The 27,833-nt window shown below is 37.6% G+C and overlaps 1 protein-coding gene across 1 annotated transcript; it reads left to right on the forward strand.

Annotated features, from left to right (window-relative positions):
- The first annotated feature begins 441 nt into the window (after nt 1-441).
- LOC591067 (protein naked cuticle homolog 2) lies at nt 442-27,721 on the forward strand. Its single transcript, XM_790646.5, has 8 exons — nt 442-652; nt 2,017-2,055; nt 2,553-2,677; nt 20,048-20,114; nt 20,949-21,064; nt 24,293-24,391; nt 25,117-25,595; nt 25,876-27,721. Exons 1-8 carry the CDS (start codon nt 622-624, stop codon nt 26,657-26,659), a joined length of 1,740 nt encoding a protein of 579 aa, XP_795739.3. The 5' UTR covers nt 442-621; the 3' UTR covers nt 26,660-27,721.
- Nucleotides 27,722-27,833: the final 112 nt, after the last annotated feature.

Consider the following 27,833-nt stretch of genomic DNA (forward strand, 5'->3'; position numbering starts at 1 on the left):
TTGATTGATTGATTGATTAATTTTTATTCGACAAGCTTCCAACATACAACAATATACAATAATAACAGATAAAAAATAAGTCAGCTTGAACAGGATAACCCACGAAAGCTCGAGAGCTTTTTTCCAGTGGGGTCCCTTACAGACATGTACAAAATTAATAAGTTAAAATAATAATATTTACAGACAGATAAGAAAATTAAAAGGACTACGGTACTTACTAAAGATAATAATAATAATAACAACATTAAACTGATGATAGAAAATGATATTAAGTACAAGAATTACAAAGTAATTACAAAGTAAAGCATAAAGACCCCTTCCTCCTCTCCTTTACTGCAGGGAGTTGGAATAGACTTGCTGCTCTAGAACAGTATTACTTCAAACAAACTTCCACCATTTCGCGGGCAAGAGCGTGCGATGCGACGACACGTAGGCGTAAGTACGATCGCAAAACAACGCACGTCCGTACGTACGTTCACAATTTGTATACAGATAGATTGGAACAAGATTGGAAATTTAGAGTAAAATCAGAAACAAGACATCGGGAGTTTATCAATTTCTGGATGGTACATTGGATTTTTTTGCATGAGCTATCAAACACCTGATGTACGGTAGTCAAGGATGGGAAAGTCTCAAAGTAGGCCAGGATCAAGTAAGTTTGATTTCGTTCATCATTTTATTTTCCTAGCGTTGATCAGAATTGACTCGATCGGGTGAGACCGACTGTGGGGCCTTGGAACCCGTGCACTGGTGCCTGCCGCTGTCAGCGCCAGGCCAAGTGGGTCGGGCCTGTGCTAACGACGAGGCCGAGCGAGGAAGAGTAGCCGCCACGGCTGCTCATATTTTTTTTTACACATTACGTTGATTACTTGCCAATCCCACTCGACTTTGTTGATTTGTTGACGATGATGGTGGTGATGATGATGAGGATGATGATTGTGATGATGATGATGGTCGATGGTACTAATGATGATGGTCGATGGTACTGATGATGATGACAAATATCAATATGGTGTTGGCAGTTGGTGATGATGAATGATGATGAATGATTATGAATATGATGGTGAAGATGATGATGAAAATGGTAATGATCATGAAGACGTGATAGTGATTATTTTTGTGAAAATGATATTAGTAATTTAGTATACATAGGGTCTATTCCAATTGATCACTAGTGATGATCTGATGATGAGATAACACCACTTTTATGGGAGGGGGCTGTTTCTTTTGATAAAATAAGGTCTGTTTTATATTGAACTTAGAAGTCTAGATTCTACATTTAAAAAGTTTAAATCAGATCATTATTTTGTTTTCATTGTGAAAGTTTTTGTGAACAGAAATATTGCCTTAGACTCTATATAAATGCTGTGAATCACCATTCATTCACCACCATCATATTTTTGGCAAAAAATGTGAATGTTTTGTTTTTGTAATTAGAAATATGACGCCATATACAATATACGGACGTCTTAAATGTGGTTTAATAAATAGTTTTTGTAACTCAAGAATGAAAGGGGGACCAGGCCTTTGTTGAATACTCCAAGATGTAAGTTTCAAGTTCAATATATTGCATTCTCAAGAAACATAAATCAGGACAAATTATTCAGATACTTAAAAAAATTATGAAAACTTGGTAAGGGTAAGAACAATTTAGGTATTACCTGTACATGTACCGGTATATTCATCATCATCATCATCATCATCATCATCATCATCAGTGGCATCATCACCAACAACACCACCACCACCACCACCACCACCACCACCACCACCACCACCACCCCCTCCACCACCACCACCACCACCACCACCACCACCACCACCACCATCATCATCATCATCATCATCACAATCATCACGATCATCATCATCACAATCATCGTTGTCGTCGTCGTCGTCGTCGTCGTCATCATCATCATCTTGCAAGTTATACTTTTTTTCTCTCTAAAAAATGAGGAAATTCAATTTATTGCATGTAAATAATGCTCTATTTTTTTTTCTTTATTTTCCACCCAGATTGGTCTTGGAGTTACAAAAGGAGAGAAAATCCAGAAGGTTAGTTGGCTAAATCAGTTGGTCACATTTCCATCTCAATTTCAGTCAAACATCCCCATTTTCTATACACAATATTTTTGGTGAAATTCTGGATTTTCAAAGTGAACTTGATGAACAGGTACTGTACTACAGTAGAAGTACTCATATAATTTCATTATTGTGTAAAATGAAATAATGCCAGAAATACTATTTCCATTCTATTTGTGGTAATTTTTTTTAAAGCAAAACAAATTGTTTTGGGTGTAATGTACAGTTTATAAAAGAAAAAAATCTCTTGACAGTAAATACAATGTACCGGAAGTAATATTTTATTGAAAGGATAAAATACAGACCAAATACTGTGCATGTAAATACTGTACATATTTTGTAAAATGAAAGAATGGTCAAAACTCAAAAGTGACACTGGCTGAACAAGAAACAAATATGATAAACATACATGTAGAATAGTACAGCATATTTTAATTTATTGCTGTATGTTCTTATGTCCATTGATACAGGGGATTCGTACATCTTGAGAGGGTGTATCAATGCGCGCTATCGAGATTCAGAGGAACATCTTTGGACCGCTGACGGGGCACCTGATCAAATACCAGGATGTAAAAACCATCACCATGGCCAACATGTAAGTTTATACAATCTTAGTTAACAATCTTGTATCTTATTTATTTTCCTTTTCTTTGTTTGAAGCCAATGTTGCAATTTTTTTTGTTTTATGTGAATACCGGTCGTCAGAGTTCTTGAGTTCTTGAGTAAGGGGGGCTCGGGGCGAAGTAGCCCCCGAAACGCCCAAAAGAGCCCCCAAAAGTCATAAAAGAGCCCCCAAAAGTTTGCATAGAGTTCAATGCAAAACAAATCAAATCATGTTATTTTCATGCAAGTAAGCTTGGAAAGTAGCCCCCGAAATTTAAAAAATAATTTCCCCCTTCAATTGCAGGTCTGGATTACATCACGGTCATTTCTGATTTAGATGATGAAAGCCTGTGTCAGACTACAGTATTATTGTTTTTTTGATAGCTTACTGAATGAAAGTAAATATTGTGATTATAAAAATAAAAAAATTCAGAGACACATGGAATGAGGATGAAACAAATATGCTTTGACTACAATCATACATGTACAGTTTACTGAGTTTAGCAATGCAATGATGCATGGGGCCAAAACTAAAAAATGAGAGACTTCAGTATGACCTGCCTAGTGCCATGGCACAGTGTGTACAATTTTACCATCTAGCTTAAAGGGCAATCCAACCCTTGTAATAAGTTAATTGGTATGAAAGCAGAAAATTTAATGAACAGAAATGGAAAAAGTCTGAAATAAATCGGGTCAATGATAAGAAAGTAAAAAAATGTGTGAAATACGAGATTACTGAATCTACGGTATGCGAATCTCAGATTGGCAGTTTGGTTGGTGGATAGTGTCTCTCACATTTGTTGTGTACACAAATATTATCAATTTCTATTTTTTCTCTTAAGTGCCACTGCTCAAGATTGATTGTGTTAGAAGTTGGAACAAATAAAAAAGTTTTCTACCACTACATTACAGAGATATTAAAGATTCTGCCAATTAGGAGAGCCCATGCCTATAGTGATTACAACTTGAAAGAATTCATGACTTTCTCATTTTTTTGTACGATTTTATTCAAACTTTCACCAGTATAATTCTCTGATTTTCATGCTTTCCTCTGAGAATAATTTGCTATCAAGGTAGTTTTTCTCTTTGGCTAAGTAGTGAATCTAAAACTTCATATATAAAAAGAAAATGGTTCATCAATTTTTACAGTTCCCCTGCAGTGTAGGCATATTTCTCTGTGTACATGTACATCTCTAACAGTTTAGATTCTGTAATTCTGTTTCAGGTAATTCAATAACGCATAATACATGTACCGCCACACCGTCTGTGTGCAACTGTGCATGTGACTGGGTACAGCACTTTCTCTGATCATGACTTTCCTTGAAGGAATGTGTACAATATGGTGCTGGTGCACTGTAAACTTTCTCATTTTGTGTGACAAAACAGTACTCTGCAAGTCTGCGGTAGTTCTGCACCTACCCTACCGAGAGTGGTGAAGTTGCATGTTCTTGCCAGAGAACTTCTCCCTAATCTTTAGATCCGAGCTCTCTGGACTTTGACTAGCCCCCAACTGTGAATAGCGATCGTATTACAGGCCCGATAGAACAAGGTCTACCCGTGCTCCACAGGGTACAGGGCTGGTCACGTTCAATGTGAACCAGGATCGTACTGGGTGGTATAGAACAGACCATATTAACCGTGGCATGACGAGGGGAAACCCATGAATGAAACTTTCATGTTGTGCAGTCGATTACGCTGCAATGCTCTTGTACAAAAGTGCACTCTGTAGTGTAGACCCATAGGCTACATGTGTATATTGTTGTGATTCTGTGAGTAAAGTGAACTTGGGCTTTGTTTGACCTGTATTTATAGGCCTTACATATATTTTTGGTATAATTAATTTTAATCAATCAGATGTATAGTGTACAAACATTATGTACATGTAATACGTTAATAAAGAATGAATTGTTCAATAGGCCATACTGTTTTTCATAAAGTAAAAATGTATAGTTCTACTTCTACTGCTTGGTGCTATGCACAATTAAAAAAAAGAAGCTGTTTATCGTCTTTTTAATACGTGTACAGGTACTGTACAAGTACAGTTTTTTATGCCTACGTTGACTATTTACTATAGGTTTGCTGGTGGAATTGACATGTAGTTATAAATATTCAAGTGCCCCAATTGCAAATTTCAAGTACATATTGGAAGGGAAAGTTGTGCGCCCTTCCCGTAGCTGTACAATGTACACCTGTAGCCTGTAGACTTGCATGTACATTAGATGCATGTATGCTGCAGAAGAGAGGAGGGCTATTGAATTGAAAATTTCAAAGAAAAGGGTCAATGCCAGTCAGGGCCAGTGTGTATTGATACAGTGCTCACTGGCATAGCATTGAGCATGCATGGTGTGTGGCAATGAGCAGTGGTCAGTGTACGACAGTGCAGCCAACCTTGCTACTATGACAGGTTATACACACACACACACACACACGCACAATGGAGACAAAAAATTATAATTACAAACAATTTGACAAGGAGCCCTATTTTGGAAGGCTCATTAAAAGAAGGTGTGTTCTTGTTATATTGCAGAGACGTCTCACTCAGTTCCTCTGAATTGTGCAGAATTTGCTGTCTACAGTTGTCATTGAAAACTAAAATCTCTTCATCTTTGTCATGAGGATTTTTATGATTTAAATTTTTTTTTTTTTCAATGTGCTTGTTGAGTGAATGAAAAATATATCTTAGGAAAGTTGTGAGCAAAATGTGACGTTTAACAAATTAGAAATGCCTTTTCTTTGTGATAAGGATAAACCGAATGATGAGCTTAAAAAGCTAAAAAAACAGCTTTGTTTATTAAAAAAAATATATATAAGAAGCCAAAAAACAAAAACAAGTATAATATTAAACCAAAGAAACACATGAGAGACTGCATTGAAATCCCTGTTTTGGTTTTTAGAAGCAAACGTAATTTCAAGTTTCATGTTTGTCTCTCCCTGTCTGCCTCTTGTCTACAGACAGTCAGTACTGAACTCTGTTTACAGCTGTATAAAGTGCTTTGATGTAAATTATTGATGAGTTTTACATGCTCAGTGTTGAAAATAAGTAAAGCGCTTGAGTTTAAGTGAGTCTGCCACTGAGCTGAATAGCACTATGAGTTGGGCTGTCAAGGCGATCAGAATATGTTTACTATGATTGTGATGAGTTTCACACTCTTGATTTTTAACAAGTGCTTTTAACAAGTGCATATGAACGATATGTCGCAGAGCCAAACGGAGAATGATAAATTGACTGTCAGTTTGGGCTACTATTCAGTATCATACAATTGTATACATAACTTTGAACTTGCAACTATCAGTACTTACAAAATGTACTACATGTACATCTTTATATTTGTGCACACATGCACTGTAAGCTATCTTTGAGCATTAAAATTTGTTATGATAATTTCAGTTTTCACTTACTAGTGAGCTACACATCATGCATGTACATTTATGCCTTATACACCTGTACATGCATGTTTTACCAAACTTTTCCCTCTTCAGTTGTAGAATAAAACATAAAGATACATATTATTACAATCCAGGTTTTCTCCTTTTATACCATTGTGAGTTTGTATTTTTGAAAATTAACAAATTGAACTAGATCTTTGAACTTATGCATATTTTGGTAAAAAATATACAGTACTTCTATAATGAAACCCGTACCTGGGAAGAAGAATGTTCTTTTTGCTCAGGAAATGTGTAGCTTCTCTTTATACATTGCAAATCATTCAGTGATAATCTCGTTGAATACACAGTGCATTTAAAAAGGCATGCTTGTACCAGGGCTTGTACATTAGGTCTACACTAGACTACAGTATGATGATTCAACCATTAGTAAGATAAGAAAATGTAGAAAAGATGGTACTTGACTGACTCTAATCTCAGAAGATTGCAAATCCACTTGAACTTTGACCTTTCCACTTCCTACCAGGCTGAAGTACACTGTAGATGATGTACTTCAAGGTCGTCGGTTGTGATATAGGGGGATGGTGGTATGCATACATGTACATGTACATGTGTAGGCCTACCATGACCATGTTCAGGCCCACAGGTACACAATGAAACTTTACTACTGTGTAAATTGTAAATATAGTTTACTGTAAAAGACGCACCTTGATTATGAACGGATGATTGGTGTTCTCTAGACTAAAGAGTATTATTTGATTTTGGTCTAAATTCAAGTAATATATTCTTTTGTGTTTGTTTGGAACAAAACATCTACAATGTGTTTTGTCAGGCATTGTTTGATCAAAGCATTTTGAGCAGGTAGCTTGCAATGCTCTGATTTTCCATGCATAGTACCATGTCAACAAACAGAACAACAACAAAAGAAAACAAAACAAAGTAAGAAAGCAAACTAAACTTATCAGTGGCTCAATGGTTAATATGACGGGCAAACACGTGTAATCTGTATTTTGAACACATTACTTGGAAATGATTTGAATATTCTGGAAGAATAGTCGCTCAAATTACGTGCAGATTAGTCCTAGGCTCTAAGGCCTACATGTACATGTACATGTATGGCATACAGATGTACAGATGTGGGCCTGTCAGGGTTGGGCGGTAAATACCAGTAAATACCGTCCAGTAAATAAGATGGGTGTCCAGTAAATATGTAAAAAACAGGAAATATGATTTTAATTTTCTATTTATTAATAATTTTACTTTTTAGCCTCAACAACTGAAAATATTGTTCTGAAATAATTAGCAGCACATCACTCATAGTAGAAACACACAAACAGATTTATAAAATCCACAATTCTGTATGTAGGCCTGTATGTAGGCCCTGCATGAATAAGCAATACACCCTGTGCTTATCTTTCCCTTCAACATTTCTATGTATGTCAAATTTGTACTTTGCCTGAAGCTAGAAAATATGATGCTGCCACTCAAATTGTAAAACAGTCTACAGCGTAGGCCTGTTCATCAGTTATTACTAGAGTCCTGCTTGCATACTGTACATATGTACTGCAATGTACATTTGTGTATTCACTCAGGGTTAATCTGGATATTGTGTGTACATTATTATATGACTTCTATTGATTGCTGTAAAGTTTTTGGCTTAGTCAACAAGGTTAAGAGGAATTCTACGAGGTTAAGAGGAATTCCTCTGTCCTCAATAGTAGAAGTACATGTACAATGTATACACTGAGATTGCAGGGTGGGGGGGGGGGGGGGGAGGGGGGGGGGGATGGATGGCGGTCAGGGATAAGGGTGGGGCAAGGGGTGGAGGATTGTTGGAGGAAACAACCCATTAAAAGGACGTTTTCATATGAAAATAATAACTCAACAAAATAGACATTGTATTTCATGATTTTCTTTTCTTCAGATAAGCTTTTGAAACTACTAATTAGTTCACATGGAAAGTTTGGGTTCGTTTATCCTGAAAACAGTGACGCAATTTAGACGCATTGTTTGCCATATTGAAGACTGTGAGCACTCATGCCGCTAGCAGTTGTTTTTTAAACAACCGTGCAGTTAATGAGATGCAAATTGGTGGGGTGCACCTTGTGCCCGACAGGCATGAGTTGAGACTTGAGAGGCCTACATGTACATGTATCTTGGGAACTCTAACCTGAGATGTGACCTGTAAATGATTGTAAGAGCATGACCCTTGAACTTGAGCATTAAGGCAGGTCATCATCATCCATGTTAGCCTGTAGTACATGGCTCATCTTGAGTGATACATTCAAAGTTATAAACGTGTTATTAAATGATAATATATTATGATTAAATTATAAGAGTTAATTTAAAAAAAGGGATATCGGTGGTATCGATTCCCGATATCGCGTGCATCCAGTAAAAAAAAACTACACAGTAATTGACCAATCAGATTGCAGGGATTCTTCTACCCATCTTATAATCTATACATTTCATAGCATAAAATCTTTATGCTATTCGATGTCCATATGATTTCCATTGCCACTCTCTTTATTTCTCCTTTAAAACTTAGGAATTTTTATAATTTGAGTAAAAAAACAAAGAGAAACAATTTTTATGGCCATTCATATTCCTGAATTGTATATTTTTAAGGAAAACATAAATTTCCCTGATCATAAATCAACAATAAAATCATCTACAGTGTGCAGTATGGTACTTAACAATGATGTGCAGCCATCAGTGTACTCAACAGAAAATAAATATGAAGGGTAGTGCCCCTACGATGAGATAATATTGGCCATTCTACCGCCTTTGTCCAAATTGTCCATAAATTTGTTACATGTCCATGTAATTAATACAATTCATTTTGCGGGATATTTTCATTACAATTGGTAGAACTCCAACTGTGTCAAACAGTGCAATTTGCATGATATTATTAGTGTCCGAAAATTGACCTGATCAGTGTAGCCATATAGTATTAAATGGTAATGCATGTACATGCATGCCTGTGCACAGTGCACACACAGACAATTACAGAATACAAGACATAGAGCTACTATTATACATGTACATGTACATGTAGCCTATCAGATGGACATTATCTACAGTATTGTGATTAATAACAGTATTTCTATTTACAGAGGAAGTTTCTTTTTTTTCCTTAAGTTTTTGTGATTATTTAATTTTTATTTTTTTTGCTTTGTTTGGTTAATTTGTGCTTTAATATAAAGTACATATTAAAGCCAAGGCCCTATTTAGAACAAGAAAGATCACTGCTCTTTGGGGGAGACTTTTGCATGCACTTTCCAGAGTCCATTTACTTTTCAAAACATCTCTCTCTTTTTCTTTTTGTTTTGTTTTGTGTTTTTTTAATTTTTTTTTATTGGAGGTGGGTAATCAGCATGAACCAATTCTTTACTTTTTCATAATTCTCTTATTTTAATATTGACATATTCTCTGTCTAGGCCTATTGCTCATTAGAATCATGCATTATACCCCTGATACATCTTTGATATTCCCCTTTAAGATGCATTTGGCTCCAGACTAAGTATTCTTAGTGAAATAAGCTGTCAGTGGATCCCTTCTGCTGAAGAGCAGTCCATCATCAACAGAGTATAATCCATTCAGTATGGCCACCAAAACGAATGGCATAGTCTACGGCATTCACACTTTTAAAAACCCAAAGCTTCATAGGTAGACGGCTAAAGTAAAAATCATAATAGCATGCTTTTGCACCAATTTCTTTTTTCAATTAATTGGCTAAATGAAAGAGTGTACATGTACACAGTATGTCTCAAAAAGTGTTTGGAAAAGAAGTAGACAAGTGCAGGCCCTGATAAAAATTATAATTCTAGTAAAATGAATAGTGTTTGGTTTGTTCAAATGAAATGGGGAACACTATTAACTTTACCTATTAACTGTGGAGTCCTCTTTCTTTTTCTGCCACATCTGTGTGGCAATAAATAATAATAGTAGATTCTTGTATAGTGCTCATACATGTACATGTATCTGTCAGACTTGACCCTCCTGGCGCTTCACAATTACTACCACGGCTTTAGGATGGCTGCCATTATGGCGCTGTAGCATTTCAAAGAATTAATTCATGCCATTGTTCCTGCAATTGTTCATCAAATGGAATCTTGTGTAGTCATATCTGTCAAATTTGACACTCCTGGCGCTTCACAATTACTACCACGGCTTTAGGATGGCGCTGTAGCATTTCAAAGAATTAATTCCTGCTGTTGTTCCTGCAATTGTTCATCAAATGGCAGTAATTATATCCAAATGGAATTTTGTAAAAAGATTTAGTTTGGTGACTTTGGTCATCATAGATTGAAATGTATAGTGTAATGTTAAATGATACTTGATTATTTCCTTTTTAAATGGACTTTTAGAGGGGGAAAACCATTGAGCTGCATTTGTACCCAGCTACAGTGTACATATTGAGAAGTTTGTTCTCTCTAAAGCCTCTCTGCTTCAATTCTTCAAGTCATGTCTAATTACATGGTACTGTAGGTTGATACAATACAGTGCAATAGCCTTTTATGTAACTCACACCATGGACATGCTCACACCATGGACCTACACTACAGTTTTGACTGTCAAGCAGTTTGTTCATGTACAGTACATGTACCAGCAAGCAACCCATAAACCTCTAGGCTACAATGTAGTGTATTTTGACTTAAAATATCAGCTGAAACGTCAACTCAAAACAACTCGAAAGTACCGAGGGGGGCGGAGGAAAATAATCATAGGAGAGATGAGTGGCATTTCATAATCGGTGTAGTCCTGAGCCCAATGTAATGGCTGTGCTAATGGAGAACATCTGTGTCGTACATCACAAACATTTTTTCTCTCTCTCTTTCTGTTTCTCGCTCTCCGTGCCCTTTGATGGCGCCGCCTTTTAAGTCGCCGACAAAGAGGATGCGCTTGATGGTGTGTCCCTCCCTTCCCATTAATCTAGAGTGTGAGACTTGCGAGACTTCAACATTGTGTTGGATTTTTTTTTCCTTCTCTCGCTAGCTCTCGGCTAAAATTTGTCATCTCCTGATCTCAGCGTAGATGAAGAGTATCTTATCGTGTTATTTCACTATTTCCTGTGACTTGTGTTGTTTCTTCTCATTATCTGTGAGTTGTTTGTTATTTGTGTTGTTTCTTCTCATTATCTGTGAGTTGTTTGTTATTTGTATTGTTTCTTCTCATTATCTGTGAGTTGTTTGTTATTTGTGTTGTTTCTTCTCATTATCTGTGAGTTGTTTGTTAGTTGTATTGTTTCTTCTCATTATCTGTGAGTTGTTTGTTATTTGTATTGTTTCTTCTCATTATCTGTGAGTTGTTTGTTATTTGTGTTGTTTCTTCTCATTATCTGTGAGTTGTTTGTTAGTTGTATTGTTTCTTCTCATTATCTGTGAGTTGTTTGTTATTTGTATTGTTTCTTCTCATTATCTGTGAGTTGTTTGTTAGTTGTATTGTTTCTTCTCATTATTCTGTGAGTTGTTTATTATTTGTATTGTTTCTTCTCATTATCTGTGAGTTGTATGTTATTTGTATTGTTTCTTCTCATTATTCTGTGAGATGTTTGTTATTTGTTTATTGCACTTGTACAGTGTGATTATTCATGTAAGAAATTCTTTGGGTTCTTGTGTTTGAGGGTTTTTTTGCCATTCCATAAACATGCACATGTACAGTGTACATGTAGGTAGAAAAAGTAAACTCTTTCATGGAAATTTATTTTCTACGATTACCCTGTTTTATACAAATTATACATGTACATGTAGCCCTACATGTACATGTACAAACAAAGAATAGTAGGTGGTGTCGGATCATTCAGTAATTTTGAGATCTAATGTATTGTATTGTTCCTACAATATTATATGCGATTTTATCTATCACCTTCCATCTTTGATCTATTACATTTCATCTACCTTTTTTAAAGGTATCTTCATTTTCACATCAGTTTCTGAACACTTTCTTTCCATAACTCATTTTCTGAAATGATTAATACATATATATTTTTTCCGACTGAAGCTATCATGTCAATGCGGTGGCAAAAATAAGTCTACCTCTCTTCCCCCTCTCTCTCTCCCTCTCTCACTCTTTCTCCCCCTCTTTCTCCCCCCCCCCTCTCCCCCCCCTCTCTCTCTCCCTTCCTGCCTTATGTTTTCTCTTCTTCCATCTTTTCCTTTCTCATCTCTCTTTCTCCGTTTGATTTGAAGTGTCATGTACATGTATGTACTTGTGGAGCCCTAATTGTTCAGTTAAATGACTGGAATTGATTTGTATCTACCACCCACTCAGCAAATTCAGGAACTGCATTTAATCTCGATGGTGTGAACAATGTACAGCAAATCTATTGATTTTACAGTCACATCAGGCTAATATTGATCACAAGTCATCATGTAATAGAGAAATGTTGAACCTTCCCAGGTGGGGCTCTATTGTATTTGGTGCCAAACATCACCAGAGGGCTAAAATTAACACATGCATGTGTATTACAGGAAGTCCTATTTTCGCAATTGACCGTCGACCAGAAATTGTGGGATATCATTTTGTGTGAATTGAGGCACTTCAGTGAAGTTGAAGCATGTGAATATTGGTGGGAATGTTCAACGCATCCATCAATGAGTCTACAAAGTTAACAAACTATTGATCCAAAATTATCCTGTCTTTATGGGAAAAAAAGATGAAAACACGCCTTTGAGGTGGAGCTTTCAATCAGGTGCCAAACATAGCAAAACAGTTAGCACATGCTTCAGGAAATGCTCTTTTTAGCAAATTGACTAGGAAACCATTCTGTGTGAATTTAGGCACTCAAGTGAACTACTGGAGGATTGCTCATCAGTCATTGATTCTAAAATCTCACCATGCAATCGATTGAAAGTCATCCACTTCTAGAAGAAAGAAAGAAGCTTTTCAGGTTTGACTCCTGTGAAGGGGTTAAAACATGAAGTACTTTTAAACAGATTGCTAAATATAGGCTACCAACACTTTATTCCTGAAAGAGGTGTTTTAGTAAATTGTGAGAATTATGATGGTATGGCAGTTTGTGCAGTTTGATGGCAAATACGTGTGAACTTTAATAAGTATGTCTGATGAATTCATTGATTCTAAACAACCCCATCAGGCTGTTTAACTGTTTAGAAACGGCAGACACTTTTGAGGTGAGGCTTTCATTGTGTGTGTGAGACGCTCAAAAGAAAGTGAATGTGGATTGCAGAAAGAGCTGTGGTTTACTGAATAAACAAGAAATTATGGAATATCAATTTGTGTGATTATTATCTCATCATCGAACTTTCAGCTGGATTGTTATAAGAATAGATTGATATGGTTTTATACATGTAGGTAATTTGGGAGTCATCCCCTGTTTAAAGAAAGAGTGCTAATACCCTTGTCCGTGTGTGTTTGTTAGGGGGGGGGGGGGGGGTAATAAGGCCTGAAACAGTAGTGCTTTTTATTGCACATATCCAATGACAATTCTTGAGCAAGTAATATGAATTTGAGAACTAAAATTACTTGACAAACCTATAGAAAACTATCAAACTTTTTAGGTAGGGCATCCCTGCATGTAAGTACATTTTTGCTCCTTACATGTAGCCTCTGTAGGTTGGTGTTTCATGAGGTTCCGAGCAGTGCCAGAAATCCTACACATTTTTCCTGAAGTGCTGTTTTAGAAACACACCCACACACCTGCTGTCATTTATTCGCCCTACTACTGTGCCTGCTTTCAAAAGGTGTTGTCACTACATGTACATGTGATACTTTTAGACGAGAGGAAACACTGTATGAAGAAAAAATGTTATCTGAAGAAATCCTGAGACCTGTACAGTGAAAGGGGCATACAGATGGGGTTTGAATATCATAAAAAGAAACATAAATAGAAAACATTTAAAAGAAACTCAGTTTTAGGGAGACATGCACAGGTTTTGACGGTTAACTCATTCGCTTTACTGGTAAGTAAGCTTTCACCTTGTCCATTACTTTCTCAGCACATGTACAGTACATACCAGTACTATACTTCCAGAGTTAATTAATACAGTAATCAAGCAATACAGTGTTTACATCATAGACGATGGGCCCAGAATCTGAATCAAGTTTTCATTTAAAACGAAGCTCTGTCCTCCTCTTTGCGATGTGCTTACAGCATTGCATTATATACGACATTGACATTTCACTTTGCAATCATGCACTGTTCACACTAGAAAAATAATTTCATCTCGTACTGCTCCATTGGATGTAGTTTATCGTACAAAACGTTGTGTAGAGTTGCCGGTGTGAATGGGGCTTAGATGGTCTCAGCTGGTATCATCAGTCAGCTTAATGACCCACTTCTTCAGACGTCAAGTTTGGTATGAATCATAGACTTCTTCGGAAGATCGGTGGATAGAGCAGTGGATGGCAGTGGTCTTGGAATCTGACCTGGAGGTCAGAGGTCACAAAAGTCGAAACCAAGCCAGTTGTGATCTCAGGCAAGATCGAGGAGCAATGAAAAAGGCTGGTTTATGCTCATTTACCAAGTTCATGTGTAACTGACTAAATTCGAAGACCATCTTTCAGGAATTTTCATAGAATATTTTGAAGATCATGAAGAATCTTGGTCTTGAAGAGTTACATTCATTAGCCCTTGGAAGCTTTACTCCACTGTGTTTTGTGTCACAGATAAGGGACATTTTTAGCAAATGATCATCATGCAGCAAAAATATACTGGGGCATCATCTTATACAGTATTAAAGCTACTTCTAACATAGCGGATGGTGGCGCAGCAGATATTGGAGATAATTAATGCAGTATTTTTACACACTGATTGTGCAGATAGTAAATGGGATCTCTCAAATTGAAATGTTCAAATCAGTACTTATTTCCATTGTCAAATCAAATGTATAACATTCATGTAGACCTTAATGTATAGTGACTGACAAGGTGTGTACATGACACTCGACAAGGTTCAGAGTGATGCACAATTCATATTCTGTGATGAATTTGGGATTTAATAGGGTGACAATGATGCCAAACTTTCTATTTCTGCAAAGGGTGCTGAGACTGGAAAAGGGTTGAAAAACACTGAATTACTGTACATGTAGGTGTTGTCTTAGAGTGTCGATCGATCTACATGTGAATGAAAGAATTCAGTAGTCCACGATTTTATTTTAGAAGAAATGCCAGCAAATCTGTTTTCTGCCAGAACTACATGTCACTGAAGTACCTTTTGAAATTCAATTTAAAGGGAACAAAGGCACTAAAAAGGGGGTAATGATTATTGAGACCTTCCACAATTGCAGTCTTCTTATTTGGAGAGGAGGGGGGGGGGGTGGTATTCATTGTCTATGGTTTCCCTCATTTCTTCACCATACAGGCTGTTAATGCACTGGCATTCTGTGAAGCTCTACAGGTAATCATATTCTGAATGACTGATTACTGATGTAGTTCCATCATGCAGGCCTAATAGTGTTATTACATATACCGGTAGGCTACATGCACAGTACATACATGGGAATGAGAATATTGGGAGCTGAACGATCGAGGCAGACTTGTTGTATAATTGTATATCCAGCTCTATCCAGCTCTATACAGTTCTCATTGCATGCAGGAGCTTACAATTTACATCAAGGCCTAGTGATTTGTTAGAACATATTTTTTTTCTCTGAAAATAAGTGAGAGAAAAATTAGAGAATAATAAACAAGCCGAGTCTGAGAGAATCCCTCCACCTCCTCCTGATATGCCTAAATCTCTAGGAAAAGTCAACATAATAAAAAATAATTTGAAAAAGAACCTCTGCATGTATCACAAGTACCGGTATTAGATTTGTTCCTATCTATAGATGTTACTAAAACATCAAAACCCCTCCCGTAACAAAAAATAAAAATAAAATAAAAATGAACAATCGACAGAAGACAAATCAGATGTACAAAGAATGATGGCTTTTAAAAGTTGTGTTCCCATTTTTCATTTTTCAACCTAGTAATACAGTGCATGTGTAGGCCTACAGTCCCCAACATGTAGTTTACATCTTTGTGTATTTTACTTCACTTCAGCCTAGGCTAGACTTGGAATAATCTGCAGTCCACCCCTGCGTGCTTACGAAGGCTGGCATAGGCTATACACATGCAGCCAGGTTACACTGTCCATGTACTGTATCTACGGTCTACAGGGCCAGTGGACCGACAATACAGTGTTCATTCATTCATTGTTCCCTCATCTTTCAGCGGAAAACCACAAAACCCCCAAAGTCATTATTGAGGAGTTTGCACTCTTCAGACGTATAAATTAATATGGGGATGCCTGTGAGGGGTGGGGAAGGGAGGGGGGGGGGGGGGGCTGGTCGGTGGAGGAGATAAGATGTGAATAGCACGTAAAACACAAAATTACAAGCTATGCGCATTGTAATTCATGGTCATAATGTTTACATCAAAGTCAAAATTATCATTGTTGCGAGGTAGAAAGATCCCTCTTCCCTCAAAAGAAAAGGAACAAAATTAGATAAATGAGCCTTAAAGGCCCACTGCACTACTGGTAGCTACTTGCGCCCTCTATATAACAAACAATGCAGAATCGGTGACCATTGGTCCCCCATGATCCTTTTTTTCTCATGTTAACTGAGAGCTGAGTTGATGAGATAACCACATGTCCAGTGACCTTGCAGAGCGGTCTAAACCCTCCTGTAAACTACGGCAGATAAGCTTTAAAAAAAAAGAAGATAATAATTTTATAATTCTCTAATAAGTAAAGTCCCCAGGTCTAGATCCACATAATTACAGCAAGGTACATGTAGATGTATACGCTGAATTTTGTATACAATATCCAACAATTATGATAATTATGAATATTAACCATTAATGATTTCATCTACAATGTACCTGTACCAGATTTAGCAACAACAATAAAAAGAAAAAAGAAATAACAAGATAATAACTTAAGGTTCTGTGTTTGATTACATGGTTACAGCAGGGAGTTGTGAATTACATTATTAAATTATTTTGATTTAATTCACGACTCCCTGGTTACACTACTTGAAATGAACAGTTCTTATCAGATCTCATTTACAATGCTTCAACCAGAGAGATTGTGATTGTGAAGTATGTATGAAGTTCAATCTTTTATGCTGGAACTACTTCAGGGTTGCCCTGTCTATTGATCTAATTTGACAGGGGGGATTAGTCAGTCATCAAGAATCTGTCATACATATTCAATATGAAGTTCTCATTTTGATTTTGGGTCAAGGAAACCGAGATCGTAAAAAAGGTTTCCATGGTGACAAATCTGAAGGGTCAGTTTCTAGAATGTCAGACTGTAGTAGGTCCATGACTCCATGGTGTGAGAGGAGGGATGAGAGACTGTTTGAAGGGAGGAGCGGTGATGGTATAGAAGAAAGAAAATGGTTTGAAAGGAATGAATGAATAATATTTTGAGAGAAGAGTTGGAAAAGGAGAGTACTGGATAAAAGATGATTTGAAGGGAGGAGTGTTGTGGGTTTAGAAGAAAGAAAATGGTTTGAAAGGAATGAATGAATGATATTCTGAGAGAAGAGTTGGAAAAGGAGAGTACTGGATAAAGGATTATTTAAAGAGGGTGGTTTGAAAGTAAAAAGGATGTTGCATGACAATATTTTGATATTAATGAGGGGTATTCCACAAGGGGTAATTATGGAGGAGGAGGAATGCTCGAAGAATGGTATGAAATGGAAGGATATAGGATGTTTTTAAAAAGATGGAAGGATAGTTTGGTAGAGGTAGAAGATGGTCTAAAATGGGTGAAGGTTGCTTTGAAAGAAGATATGAATAAGGATTTTGAAAGGGAGATCATAGGATATTTTGATAGGAGGGATGGAAGATAGTGTGAAAAAGAGAATGTAGGATGGATTGAAAGGAAAGGAGGAGGAAGTGAAAAAAGAAGTTGGTTGTTTGATCTGTTTGAATAAAGGCTCTTACTTTAGCTAATGTATACACCCTGTATATGTGCATGAATGGGAAAGGAAGGTATGATGGGAAGAGTAAAAGATGATTTAAGTTTGGAATGGTTTGAAAGGTAATGGAGGGTGGCTTGAAAGGTGGATCGTAATGTATTGCAAACGTATGAAATGTACAAGACTGGAACCTAGAAAATGTGCTGTAACAAAAAATGCTGTTTTTCATGAACAATGATATTAAAAAATATGTATTTACATAAACCAATGTATTTGTTTCCATGCATGTACATACAGGAACATGCACATGTACATGTATGTTATTAATGGAACCTTATAACACCATTACCAGTACACTAAAGTTTTTTTTGTAACACATAACATGAAAACTGAGTAAAATATTGGAATCATCATGAAAATTCAATGTACATGTAAATGTCATTTAAATAATGGGCTTCTTGATTGAAATCTGACATCTTAATGCATTTTCTCAAATCATGTTTTTGCGGACAAGAAATAATAACTTTTCCTCGGGGCATGGAAGTTTGATAAAAGAAAAGTTTCCCCTTTCTTTACTGAGCTACCATCCCTTGAGTAAATAAGCCTGATGTAAGATTGTATTTTTTGAATGAAAAGCCCCGCAGCTTACAAATACACAGCAATTGAAAGAGAATTATCCTCAGATTCAATTCCATTAAACCTTTGTAGTGTCTGGGAATTGTGTGATTTCAAGGATTGCATGACTGGATGCTCGGTGTTTAAAGGTCACACCATTGAACTTGGATTTAAAAAAGAATAATAATTAGGCATTCATACTCAGATATTTCATACTGTCTTGGGAAATTCAGTATTTGATACTAATACTTTTCATTTTTTTTAGATTATCATTTTATTGGGTCATGTAAAATAGATTAAATAATTTCCTATTTTTTTCAAGAATGAGGAGGGGATCATGATTTTATTTGCTAACTGATATTTCTTCACAAACTGGTACACAAAACCTGTGTAAACAGTTTCAATGCAAGTTTTCTCTTAAAATTATCAATAAATAAATAGGGGGGGGGGGCTGAGGGTTCACATCTCTATTAAAAAATATTCTATCCAAGTCCTGATAGTACTTCGACAGCTGGTTTGGTGTATTACCAATGCAACTGTATTCTATGATTTCAATGACTTATGTAGACCTTGAATTTTCTCTCTTGCTGTAGTGCATACAATGTATTGCCTTTAAATACTGATATATATTTTTTTTTTGTAATTGGAATGAGTCATCAGCAAACCTGTTCTTCTTTTATGTAAAAATTATGATCAGTACGAAAAGGAGTGGATTTGTAAAAATATTGTAAGTACGAGTTGTAATATTTCGATTTTTGAACCCCTTTGATCAAACAATACTGCTCCATTTCCTGTGTTAAAGGAGTTTTCCCCCCGAGAGACGCGATCCTCCTAGCTCTATTATTCATCATGTAACATATCACTACGCGTTGCATTGATAGAAACTCAAAGTTTCAAGATGTAATTACCTTTTTTTTTTACTGTGATGCTAGAATCATGTCTCCTACCCGCATTTTTTTCTCATCATGGATTCATTTTTCATCTCTCTCCTTTCTCTCGCGGTGTGTGTGTGTTTCTGTTTGTGGGTGTGGGGGGGGGGGGGGCTTGTCTTTTTTTGTTGATCTACCAACAATGGTATTGATTCCCTGCTTTCTATTGTTGTCAAGCTCATTCAAATTTCCCAAAGATGCATTCATTGGTGAAAAGAAATTCCCCTTATCAGATTTGATCAATATGGAATGATTTATGAATGTTTCTTTGTACTTGGGCTGAATGTATTGTGTTACCGTTTTTAACATTCAATGACTAGAATTATGAGCTCTCCATCATCAGGATACAGTATTGTCAATTATTAATAGCTCTCCCATTTCTTCTCTCTCTTTGTCCTTCATTCTCTCCCTTTCTCTCTCTCTCTCTCCCCCCTCTCTCCCTCCCTCCTCTCTCTCTATCTCTCTCTCTCTCTCCACCTTCTCCTCCTTCCCCCTCTCTCCCCCTCTCTCCCCCTCTCTCCCCCTCTCTCTCTCTCTCTCTCTCTCTCTCTCTACATACAGTATGGGTGCGACGGCAGACAATCAGAGAGACCAATGGCTTTGCACCGAGACTTGTGTTCACTAAAAGGTAAGAAAATTTACATACATACAGTATATCAAATTTTGATCAAGTGTATCTTATCTTATCCAAATTGAATTGTCTCATAATCTGTCTTGAGGATCCCTTTCTGAGACTGAAGTGTGGAGGGTTATTTTCCATATTCTGAAGCAAAATCTGTGAATTACACAATGAATGGTACATAATAGTGATAATGGTGTAGCTGCCTTTGTATGGGCTTGAATGTCGTTAAGTTCAGGAGTAGGCCACTGTAGTCAGCCACAGAGGCACCAAAAAAGGCAAAGCTAATGTTATGAAAAAGCACATGGATAAAGTGACCCCTTAAAAACTCAAGACCAGGGTAGTGAAACAAAAGGAGGTCAAAGTGTTTAGAAATAAAAAAATTAATGGAAGCGCACTCAAAGTGAAATGTTTATTTTAAAAAATAAGACTTGCTCCAAAATAGAGCTTTTTTGTTGTTGTATTTCGTTGTTGTTGCCTGACTGAGAGTATTCTTTTAGTTTGCTTGACAGGCAACTTGAATAAGGGTAAGTTTAGGCCTGTAGATTAATAATATATCAAATGCTGAGAACCATTTTTATCCTATGCCCTTTTGGCTTTATGTTCTCTATTGCTGCTACAGTCAAACCTGTCTACAGCGACTGCCCAAGGGAAACACAAAAAGTGGTCTTCGTAGACAGGTGGTTTTCGTAGACAGGTTCCTTTAGTACATGTTTTTATGAGAAACCATTTTCAGGGGAAACAAAAAAATGCTTTTTGTAAGGAGGTGGTCTTTGTAGACAGGTGGTCACTAAAGCAGGTTTGACTGTATGTTTCTGATTGATAAATTGTTTTCTTCCACAGTGGATCTACCTCCAGAGGTGACTGGATCAAGATGCAGTCTGAAGGTACAGACCAGACAGGAGGACTCTCCTAGCAAGAAACTACCGCCTTCTTCCCCTACATCACCAACCATTGGGGTAAGAACAGTCGGTTTGATGCTCTGGCAACATCCTGTTGACCTTTGTCCTACACTATTAAAGATAAACTTGAGATCTGATAAAAAAGAAAATTAATTCTCACAGAATCAAACAAAACTTACACTGAATGTTCAAGATTACAAATAAATGTCATTTGCAAAACAATTTTGGTAGAAAATGTATACTGGCTGAGTAATGAGCATAGAAAGATAAGGAAATCAAGGTATAGGCCCGACACCATTTGTGTAGTCCCATTTACATCTTTCTGTGTACAGTCCTTGTTACTTTACCAATACTGGGCCAAATTTATAATGATTTTGTTGACTCCAGAACCTTGCAGTACACACCAATACTTACATGCTACATGATCAACTTTTTCTAATCCATTCCACATCTTTTCTTTCACAATGCAATCGCATGACCAGAACTCAATTTTATCTTTAACAGAATTTAACTTCAACCAATTACCAAGTGCTATACCTAACCTTAACCCTAATTACAACCTAAACTGGCCATCTCTCCGCACTGGCTTACACTGGAAGAGGTCTTAGGTTTAGTGACATTGTGCTATATCTAAACCGTCGAAGACCATAAAAGATCTATATATCTAAAATAATTTTGTTTTGATTATCTCACTGCATTGCGTAAAGGGCAGTGCAAAAGCTACAGTTATCTATATAAGTAATACGCTAAGGCTCCGCGGGGGGCGCGACGTCTCCGCCAGCCTTTGTATTCTATTGTTTTTTAATGAGATCGCCGACCGAAGTTGGTGCAGCTATCTCCTCCTGAACCCTCCCCTCGGGGTACCCGCGCCCGGTGCCATCGTCCGCGGGAGAGTCTACTCTCTGGAATTGGCTATACTCCGCCGTGTCGACGTCCAGGGCGAAAACAGACGCGATATGCATAATGCAGGATATGCGTGACGACAGAGATACCTCATGGATATTCAACATAACATCCGTAGACACACGACCGACGACTATCCACTCACATTAAGTTGCGTATTAAATGCACTATGCACAGGGTCGGGATTACCTGAGTAAAGCATCTTTCTATAGGATATCCTTTGTAGTAGCTGCACAAGCCACAGAGATACACACGAAGCTTCCCGTCCACGTCCAAACTTAGGGACCTATTTCCATCATTTTTGCCGCGATTTTTATATAGTTTTCGTGAATGGAGGTATGAAATCAAAGCTTATTTTGTGATTACTCCGGCCATGTATACTAAATTTTGATTATCATTTTCTAAAGGAAAGTTTTCACTAGAAAACCATTGGACTGACAGTTCAGTCGCAAGCTGCCTTCAGTCAATACACAGTGCATTGCTGCTGTGCAGTGTGTGTGAGCTGCCGTTAACTCCAGGAAGCTCCAACACCGGCTCCGCGCACCGCAGGCGTCCGACGCCTGCGGCGCCGGTGTTTGAGCTTCCTGGAGTTACGCTGTGTGTGTGTGTGAGTTCAGCTGAGCTGAGCTCGAGTCGAAGAGATTTTGACACTTTGAAATTGTTATCTGTTGGTTTGCATCATTATTGCCGCGATTTCAATATAGTTTCGTGAATAGATTTACGAAACCTGAGCTTAGAATTAGTAAAAGTATTACTAATGTCTACGTTTTTAAACGACTGTCTGATTTTCTTGTGAAAATTTTACTTTGAAAAATGATTATCGAAATTCATGGTCAGAACTAATCACGATCTAGGGTCTATTATGTTACAGTTCTTGCATCAAATCAATGCATGAAAACTTAGTTATTGAACTAGAAAAATGTTTTTTTTTTAAATAGGCAATTATGAAGTAGGAAGCCTGAAACCTGTCCTTAGCCTACTAAACAAATCTCAACAAAGTGTAGGCCTATCCTTTTATGAATTAATGAAAAAGTAGCCCCAGAAAAAAGAGCCCCCAAAAGTTGAAAAAGTAGCCCCCGAAAATTTCCCAAAATTTGAAATGGAGCCCCCGAAATGAAAAACTTAATTTTTTGCCTGCGCCCCCCCTCTAGAATCCCTTGGATTTCCACGGTTCCTGAGTTGAGTGTATATATAATATAGGCGTGGGGTCCATGGGTTTCAAGGGGCAATAAACCCCCAAAAGCTCGGGGGTTACGTTCTTCAAAGTTGGGGGGGGGGGGGAGAGATCAGATCGCAGCGAGTTGAGTGTATATATAATATAGGCGTGGGGTCCACGGGTTTCAAGGGGCCATAAACCCCCGAAAGCTCGGGGGGTTTAGGCGTTTAATTAGGGTCAGATGAGCATATTTTTAATACTTTATTTGTGACACTTGCGGGTCACTAATTGGCGTGGGGTCAATACGTAGAGTTGCGTAGTGTTGCGTACCAACTACGCTGGCCTACGTTACTATATGCTGAGGGACGGAAAGGGGTACGCAAGATGAACGAAAACAATTCAACATGTTTAATTTTTTTTGCGTACTTACGGCATAGAAACTTGACGCAGAAAGTACGCCTTTTTACGCAACACTACGCTACATGCCTACGCAACAGTACGCTACCCTACGCCAGATCGACAAAGCAGTAAAAGCTTTCCACACAGTAAGCAACCATAAGCAAACCTGTACGCCAGCCTACGCATAACCTACGCAGGGACTATTTTCCCTGGTACAGTTGGATCGTTTTTTTAATTTTTTTATAAGGCCAAATTTAAAAAAAAAACATGTTTAGCGTCCTGTTTTTTTGAAAAATGGGGAGGAGGAGGCCCTTTTTTTTTTTTTCTTTCAAAATGGCCGCTCCGTACATTTTCCCTGACATTCGGGCTATTTTTCAAGATGGCGGCCGACAATTTTTTTTTTTTTTTTTTTAAAATCAGAAATACATTTTAGCTGTACTTTTCATGTTTTTTTTCTTTCAAAAAAAAAAAATAAAAAAAAAAAAAAAAAAATAGGAGGCGGCCCCCAAAAAGGAAGCGGGCGGGGACGCTAAACATGTATATTTTCTTAATGGCCTGAATGGCAAATAAAGTTCTTGGCGGTTTTAATTTAGACAGTCTCTATATATCTATTTACACCCCCGCCCCCCTCTAGAATCCCGCGGATTTCCGCGGGTCCTGCTAGTTTTTAACAGTAATACCATACCAGTCAGTTTCTGCTCATTTTGATGACTTCTTAATCACAAGCTCCGCAATCAACCTTTGCAAGTAACAAAAGACGATAACTTTCACAGGAATATGCACGCACTCAACTTCATCTCCATACGTAATTCTGTTTTATTTTACAGGCAGTGGATTGTGATGTATCGCTAGATGCAGAGAAAGAGACGCAGGAATGGGCCTTCACTCTCTATGACTTTGATGGGCACAGGAGAATCACAAGAGAGGTAGAATTTCATTTTTGTTTTTACACATTCCAGTTTAAAAAACGAATAAATATACAAATAATGTATATTATGAAATACAAAGGAATACATACATAAAAAGAATCAAGTACGACAAAGGGGAAATAAGATGATAAACCAGTATGCAGAGGGGGACACAAAAGAAAAGTTTCTTGTCATAGTTGCTTGTTACGGTAAATAGTGCGTACTGCGTACTCATCTCTGAGCTATGTTTATTTGCATTATAATAAATATACCCAGGTACACAATATTTCTACAAAATTAATAGGGATCTATTATGGATATAACTTCAGGGCCATATTGTGCATGTACGGTATACATTTTTCTCTGAGGGGACTTAATCACTCTACAACTATCATATTTGAAATGAGATTTGAATTTTGTAACTGCTGTGGTGGCACGAAGCATATTGACCCTGATGTGCCAATACTTAAATATAATTTTTTTTTTATTTGTACCATAGGTCAATTACTTTGACTTCTTTGCTTCTGGCAGTATCCTGGTTTACAAAGATTATACAATATTGTTTGTCACAGCTTTTTTGTCATTGTAAACTGATTTCAAAATGGTAATCAATCAAATCTTATGCAAGGAATTAAATGAAATTAAGTGGAAGAGGAAGTAATGGAAAGGATATCAGTATTAGATGTTGGCATGCAGCAGTGTTAGACTTTTTGATCCACATTCTTTCTCTTCTTCTCACGCAGGACCTGTCCAGCATCCTGAAATCGATCTCTGAGGCCCTCGCATGCTCCGTCATCCTGCCCCCGAGCGGTAGCCGCAAGCTGAAGCTTCGCCTGTCCATGCTGTCCGATCACGAGAGGGACACTCGCAAGAAGACTGCAGACAAAGCCAGCCAACCTAGTACACCAAGCCATGACAATCTCAGCCAGCAGCAATCTGTCGGCACACAGTCCACGTCGCTCCCGTCGGCGTCTCCCCTCGATGCGTCACAACTGTTCAACAAGCAGGAGAACAAGGAGAATCTCTTCAACCGCGTCAGGGATCGTGGGGATGTTCCCACTCACAGGCACAGCTTCAATGTGAATCACCAGTGCTGGAGGAAGGAGGAGAAGAGGTCGCGGAGGTCAAAGCATCGGTCACACTCAATGGCACCTACAGATGTGACCGCGCCCCTGTATGTTGATCAGCAGGCCAGCCCAGAGAGACATCATCGGAAAGCAAGGCAAGGGCAGCTTTAGTTCTGTGTATGAAATTAAACGTCAGTTAGCGTAGGTTTCTTTTCAGTTTTTACTGACCATATGTAATATATGTATCAACACTCCAGTGTTATAAATTGTTGCATGGCCTGACATGACCTGTACAACCCATTCGACAATGACCCAATATGTCAACATTAAACATAAAATGGAAGTCTAAAATCAAATAGGGTCTGTACAGCATAATTTTGGAATGATTGTTTATTTGATCCTTGTATTGTTTTTTGTTTATCTTCGTTCCTATAGAAAATCAAGTGCTGGTGTGGAGAATGGTGCCAACAAGATGGCCACTGCGGTATCTAAGCAAACAAACAATGCGGGTACAAACTGTGTTCCGGTGGAACGCCCTCAGGAGAATGCAGAGAGACGTAGTTACTACCAGGAACTTGCGGGTATCGATCACCAGTGTACGAATCATGAGCAAGATGCGGGAGCGCAGCAGCACAATGATCCAGAGACTGAACTACCACTAGGTGCCTCAGCTAGCAGTCCAAACCAAGTGAGTCATAGACACTTGAAATCAAGCCCCCATCATCGACGGGCAAAGACTTGCGATCCTCAAGTGCACGGGTTCAAGAAGCAAACCCTGCAGATGAATCAGGAATTGTTCGCAAAGTACGAGTATGCTCAAAGGCACCACAAAGACTATCATATGCAGCTGCTGGAGGCGTCCAGGACGCGACTGGAAGGGATGCAGCCGGCTGGACCGATGCAAGCTGTTGCTGCCGGTGCTGAGGCAACATTCTGTCACCACAGCCCCAAACAGCACAGCTTTCCGGCGGAACCGGTGCAGGTCGTCACCACACAGGTGGTTGCGCCGGCGACGCAGGCACCACCGGTGAGCAGGGGTAAGCACCGGAGGAGATCGCGGCGACACCACACCTTGCAGCCTTTGACGGTGATGAAGCACGAGGTCATGGAGAAGACAGAGGGGGTGGGGTGTTCCCCTGTCACTCAAAAGCACCAACACCATCATCATCATGAACATCATCATCATCACCACTACCATCACTACCATGATATCGACTAATTTATTTATGGACTTGATAATAACTTGAAATGTTTCAATATTTTAATTGGAACAGAGTTATGACAATGTTTAGATCCCTGCACAAGAATGTAGGCAATTTAAAAAGCAGTCAATGAATTTTAATTTAAGTACATTTATAGATGAATGATTGAATAAGTATTGTTGCCTTGGATTGATCATGTATTATTGCAACAAAGAAAGTTAAAATGACGTGTATAGTGTAAGGATTTTTCCTTTGGATTGATGTGTTATTGCAACAGAGAGTAAAGATTACATTGTGTCAATGTACAGGTATTACAACTATAAGCGATAGATTTTCCCTACTACATAATTACAAGTAAATGTACATTGTTTTGCAGGGGAGTACATATCTTAACTAAGCAGATACCCCTTATAGATGTATTTATGGGTCTATTCATTTTAATTGAATGTAATAAATGCGTTGATACTTGTTTGCCAAGGTGCATTTAACCAGAATTCCTCTTGTAAATTATTTGTTTGGCAGTTATTTTTCAAAGATAGATACAGTATTATGTTATTAAAGGAGATTTCTATTTCTCACTAAAGCCTTGATGTTTCGTTAACTCTTGTTTTACAGAAAATATTATGGATAAATTATACACCCAGTCATGCAACTTAGGCCAACCATTTCAGCCTGTCAATATTATGCATTCACCAACAGAAAACATTCAATTATTCTTGCATACTACATGTAAATGTTGATCAAGGTAAAGGTTTAGGTTAATTATTCCTGATATTGTAGATTAAATGCAAATTAATCATTGCATGGTAATCAATCAAAAAAGGTATAAAAATTGTACTTAGGCTCATCACGCTGGTCTAAACATTGTAATTTTACTCCCATCACAATTTTATGATGGAATTTGACTAGTACTATGTCAAAATGGTTTAACAGTTTTAAGACCAAAAAAATTAAGAGAATTACAAACTACAGTGTGTTTTTTGTTAATGTTGATGTGTTTCACTTGTATTGGGACTGACTTAAATTGCTTGTATTTGAAGAGTCTGATTCTCAGAAGTACATGTACATGAGCAGCATTAGGCGTTTGAGGGAATCACAGACAAATTATGTAATTGTTTGATGATTGCACTTAGCTCCTTTGTTATCATGGACCTTTCTTTTGAAACTAAATTTAGATACAGTGGCATTGAT

Source organism: Strongylocentrotus purpuratus, unplaced genomic scaffold, assembly GCF_000002235.5.
Source record: "Strongylocentrotus purpuratus isolate Spur 01 unplaced genomic scaffold, Spur_5.0 spur5_scaffold_8, whole genome shotgun sequence".
Classification (NCBI taxonomy): domain Eukaryota; kingdom Metazoa; phylum Echinodermata; class Echinoidea; order Camarodonta; family Strongylocentrotidae; genus Strongylocentrotus; species Strongylocentrotus purpuratus.

Bases quoted from the DNA above. Each gene is read 5' to 3' on its own strand.
- LOC591067 (XM_790646.5), top strand. From the start codon at position 622: ATGGGAAAGTCTCAAAGTAGGCCAGGATCAA. The intron at 20,115-20,948 runs GTAAGAAAATTT...TTTCTTCCACAG, and splicing joins AGACTTGTGTTCACTAAAAG to TGGATCTACCTCCAGAGGTG. The intron at 24,392-25,116 runs GTAGAATTTCAT...CTTCTCACGCAG, and splicing joins ACAGGAGAATCACAAGAGAG to GACCTGTCCAGCATCCTGAA.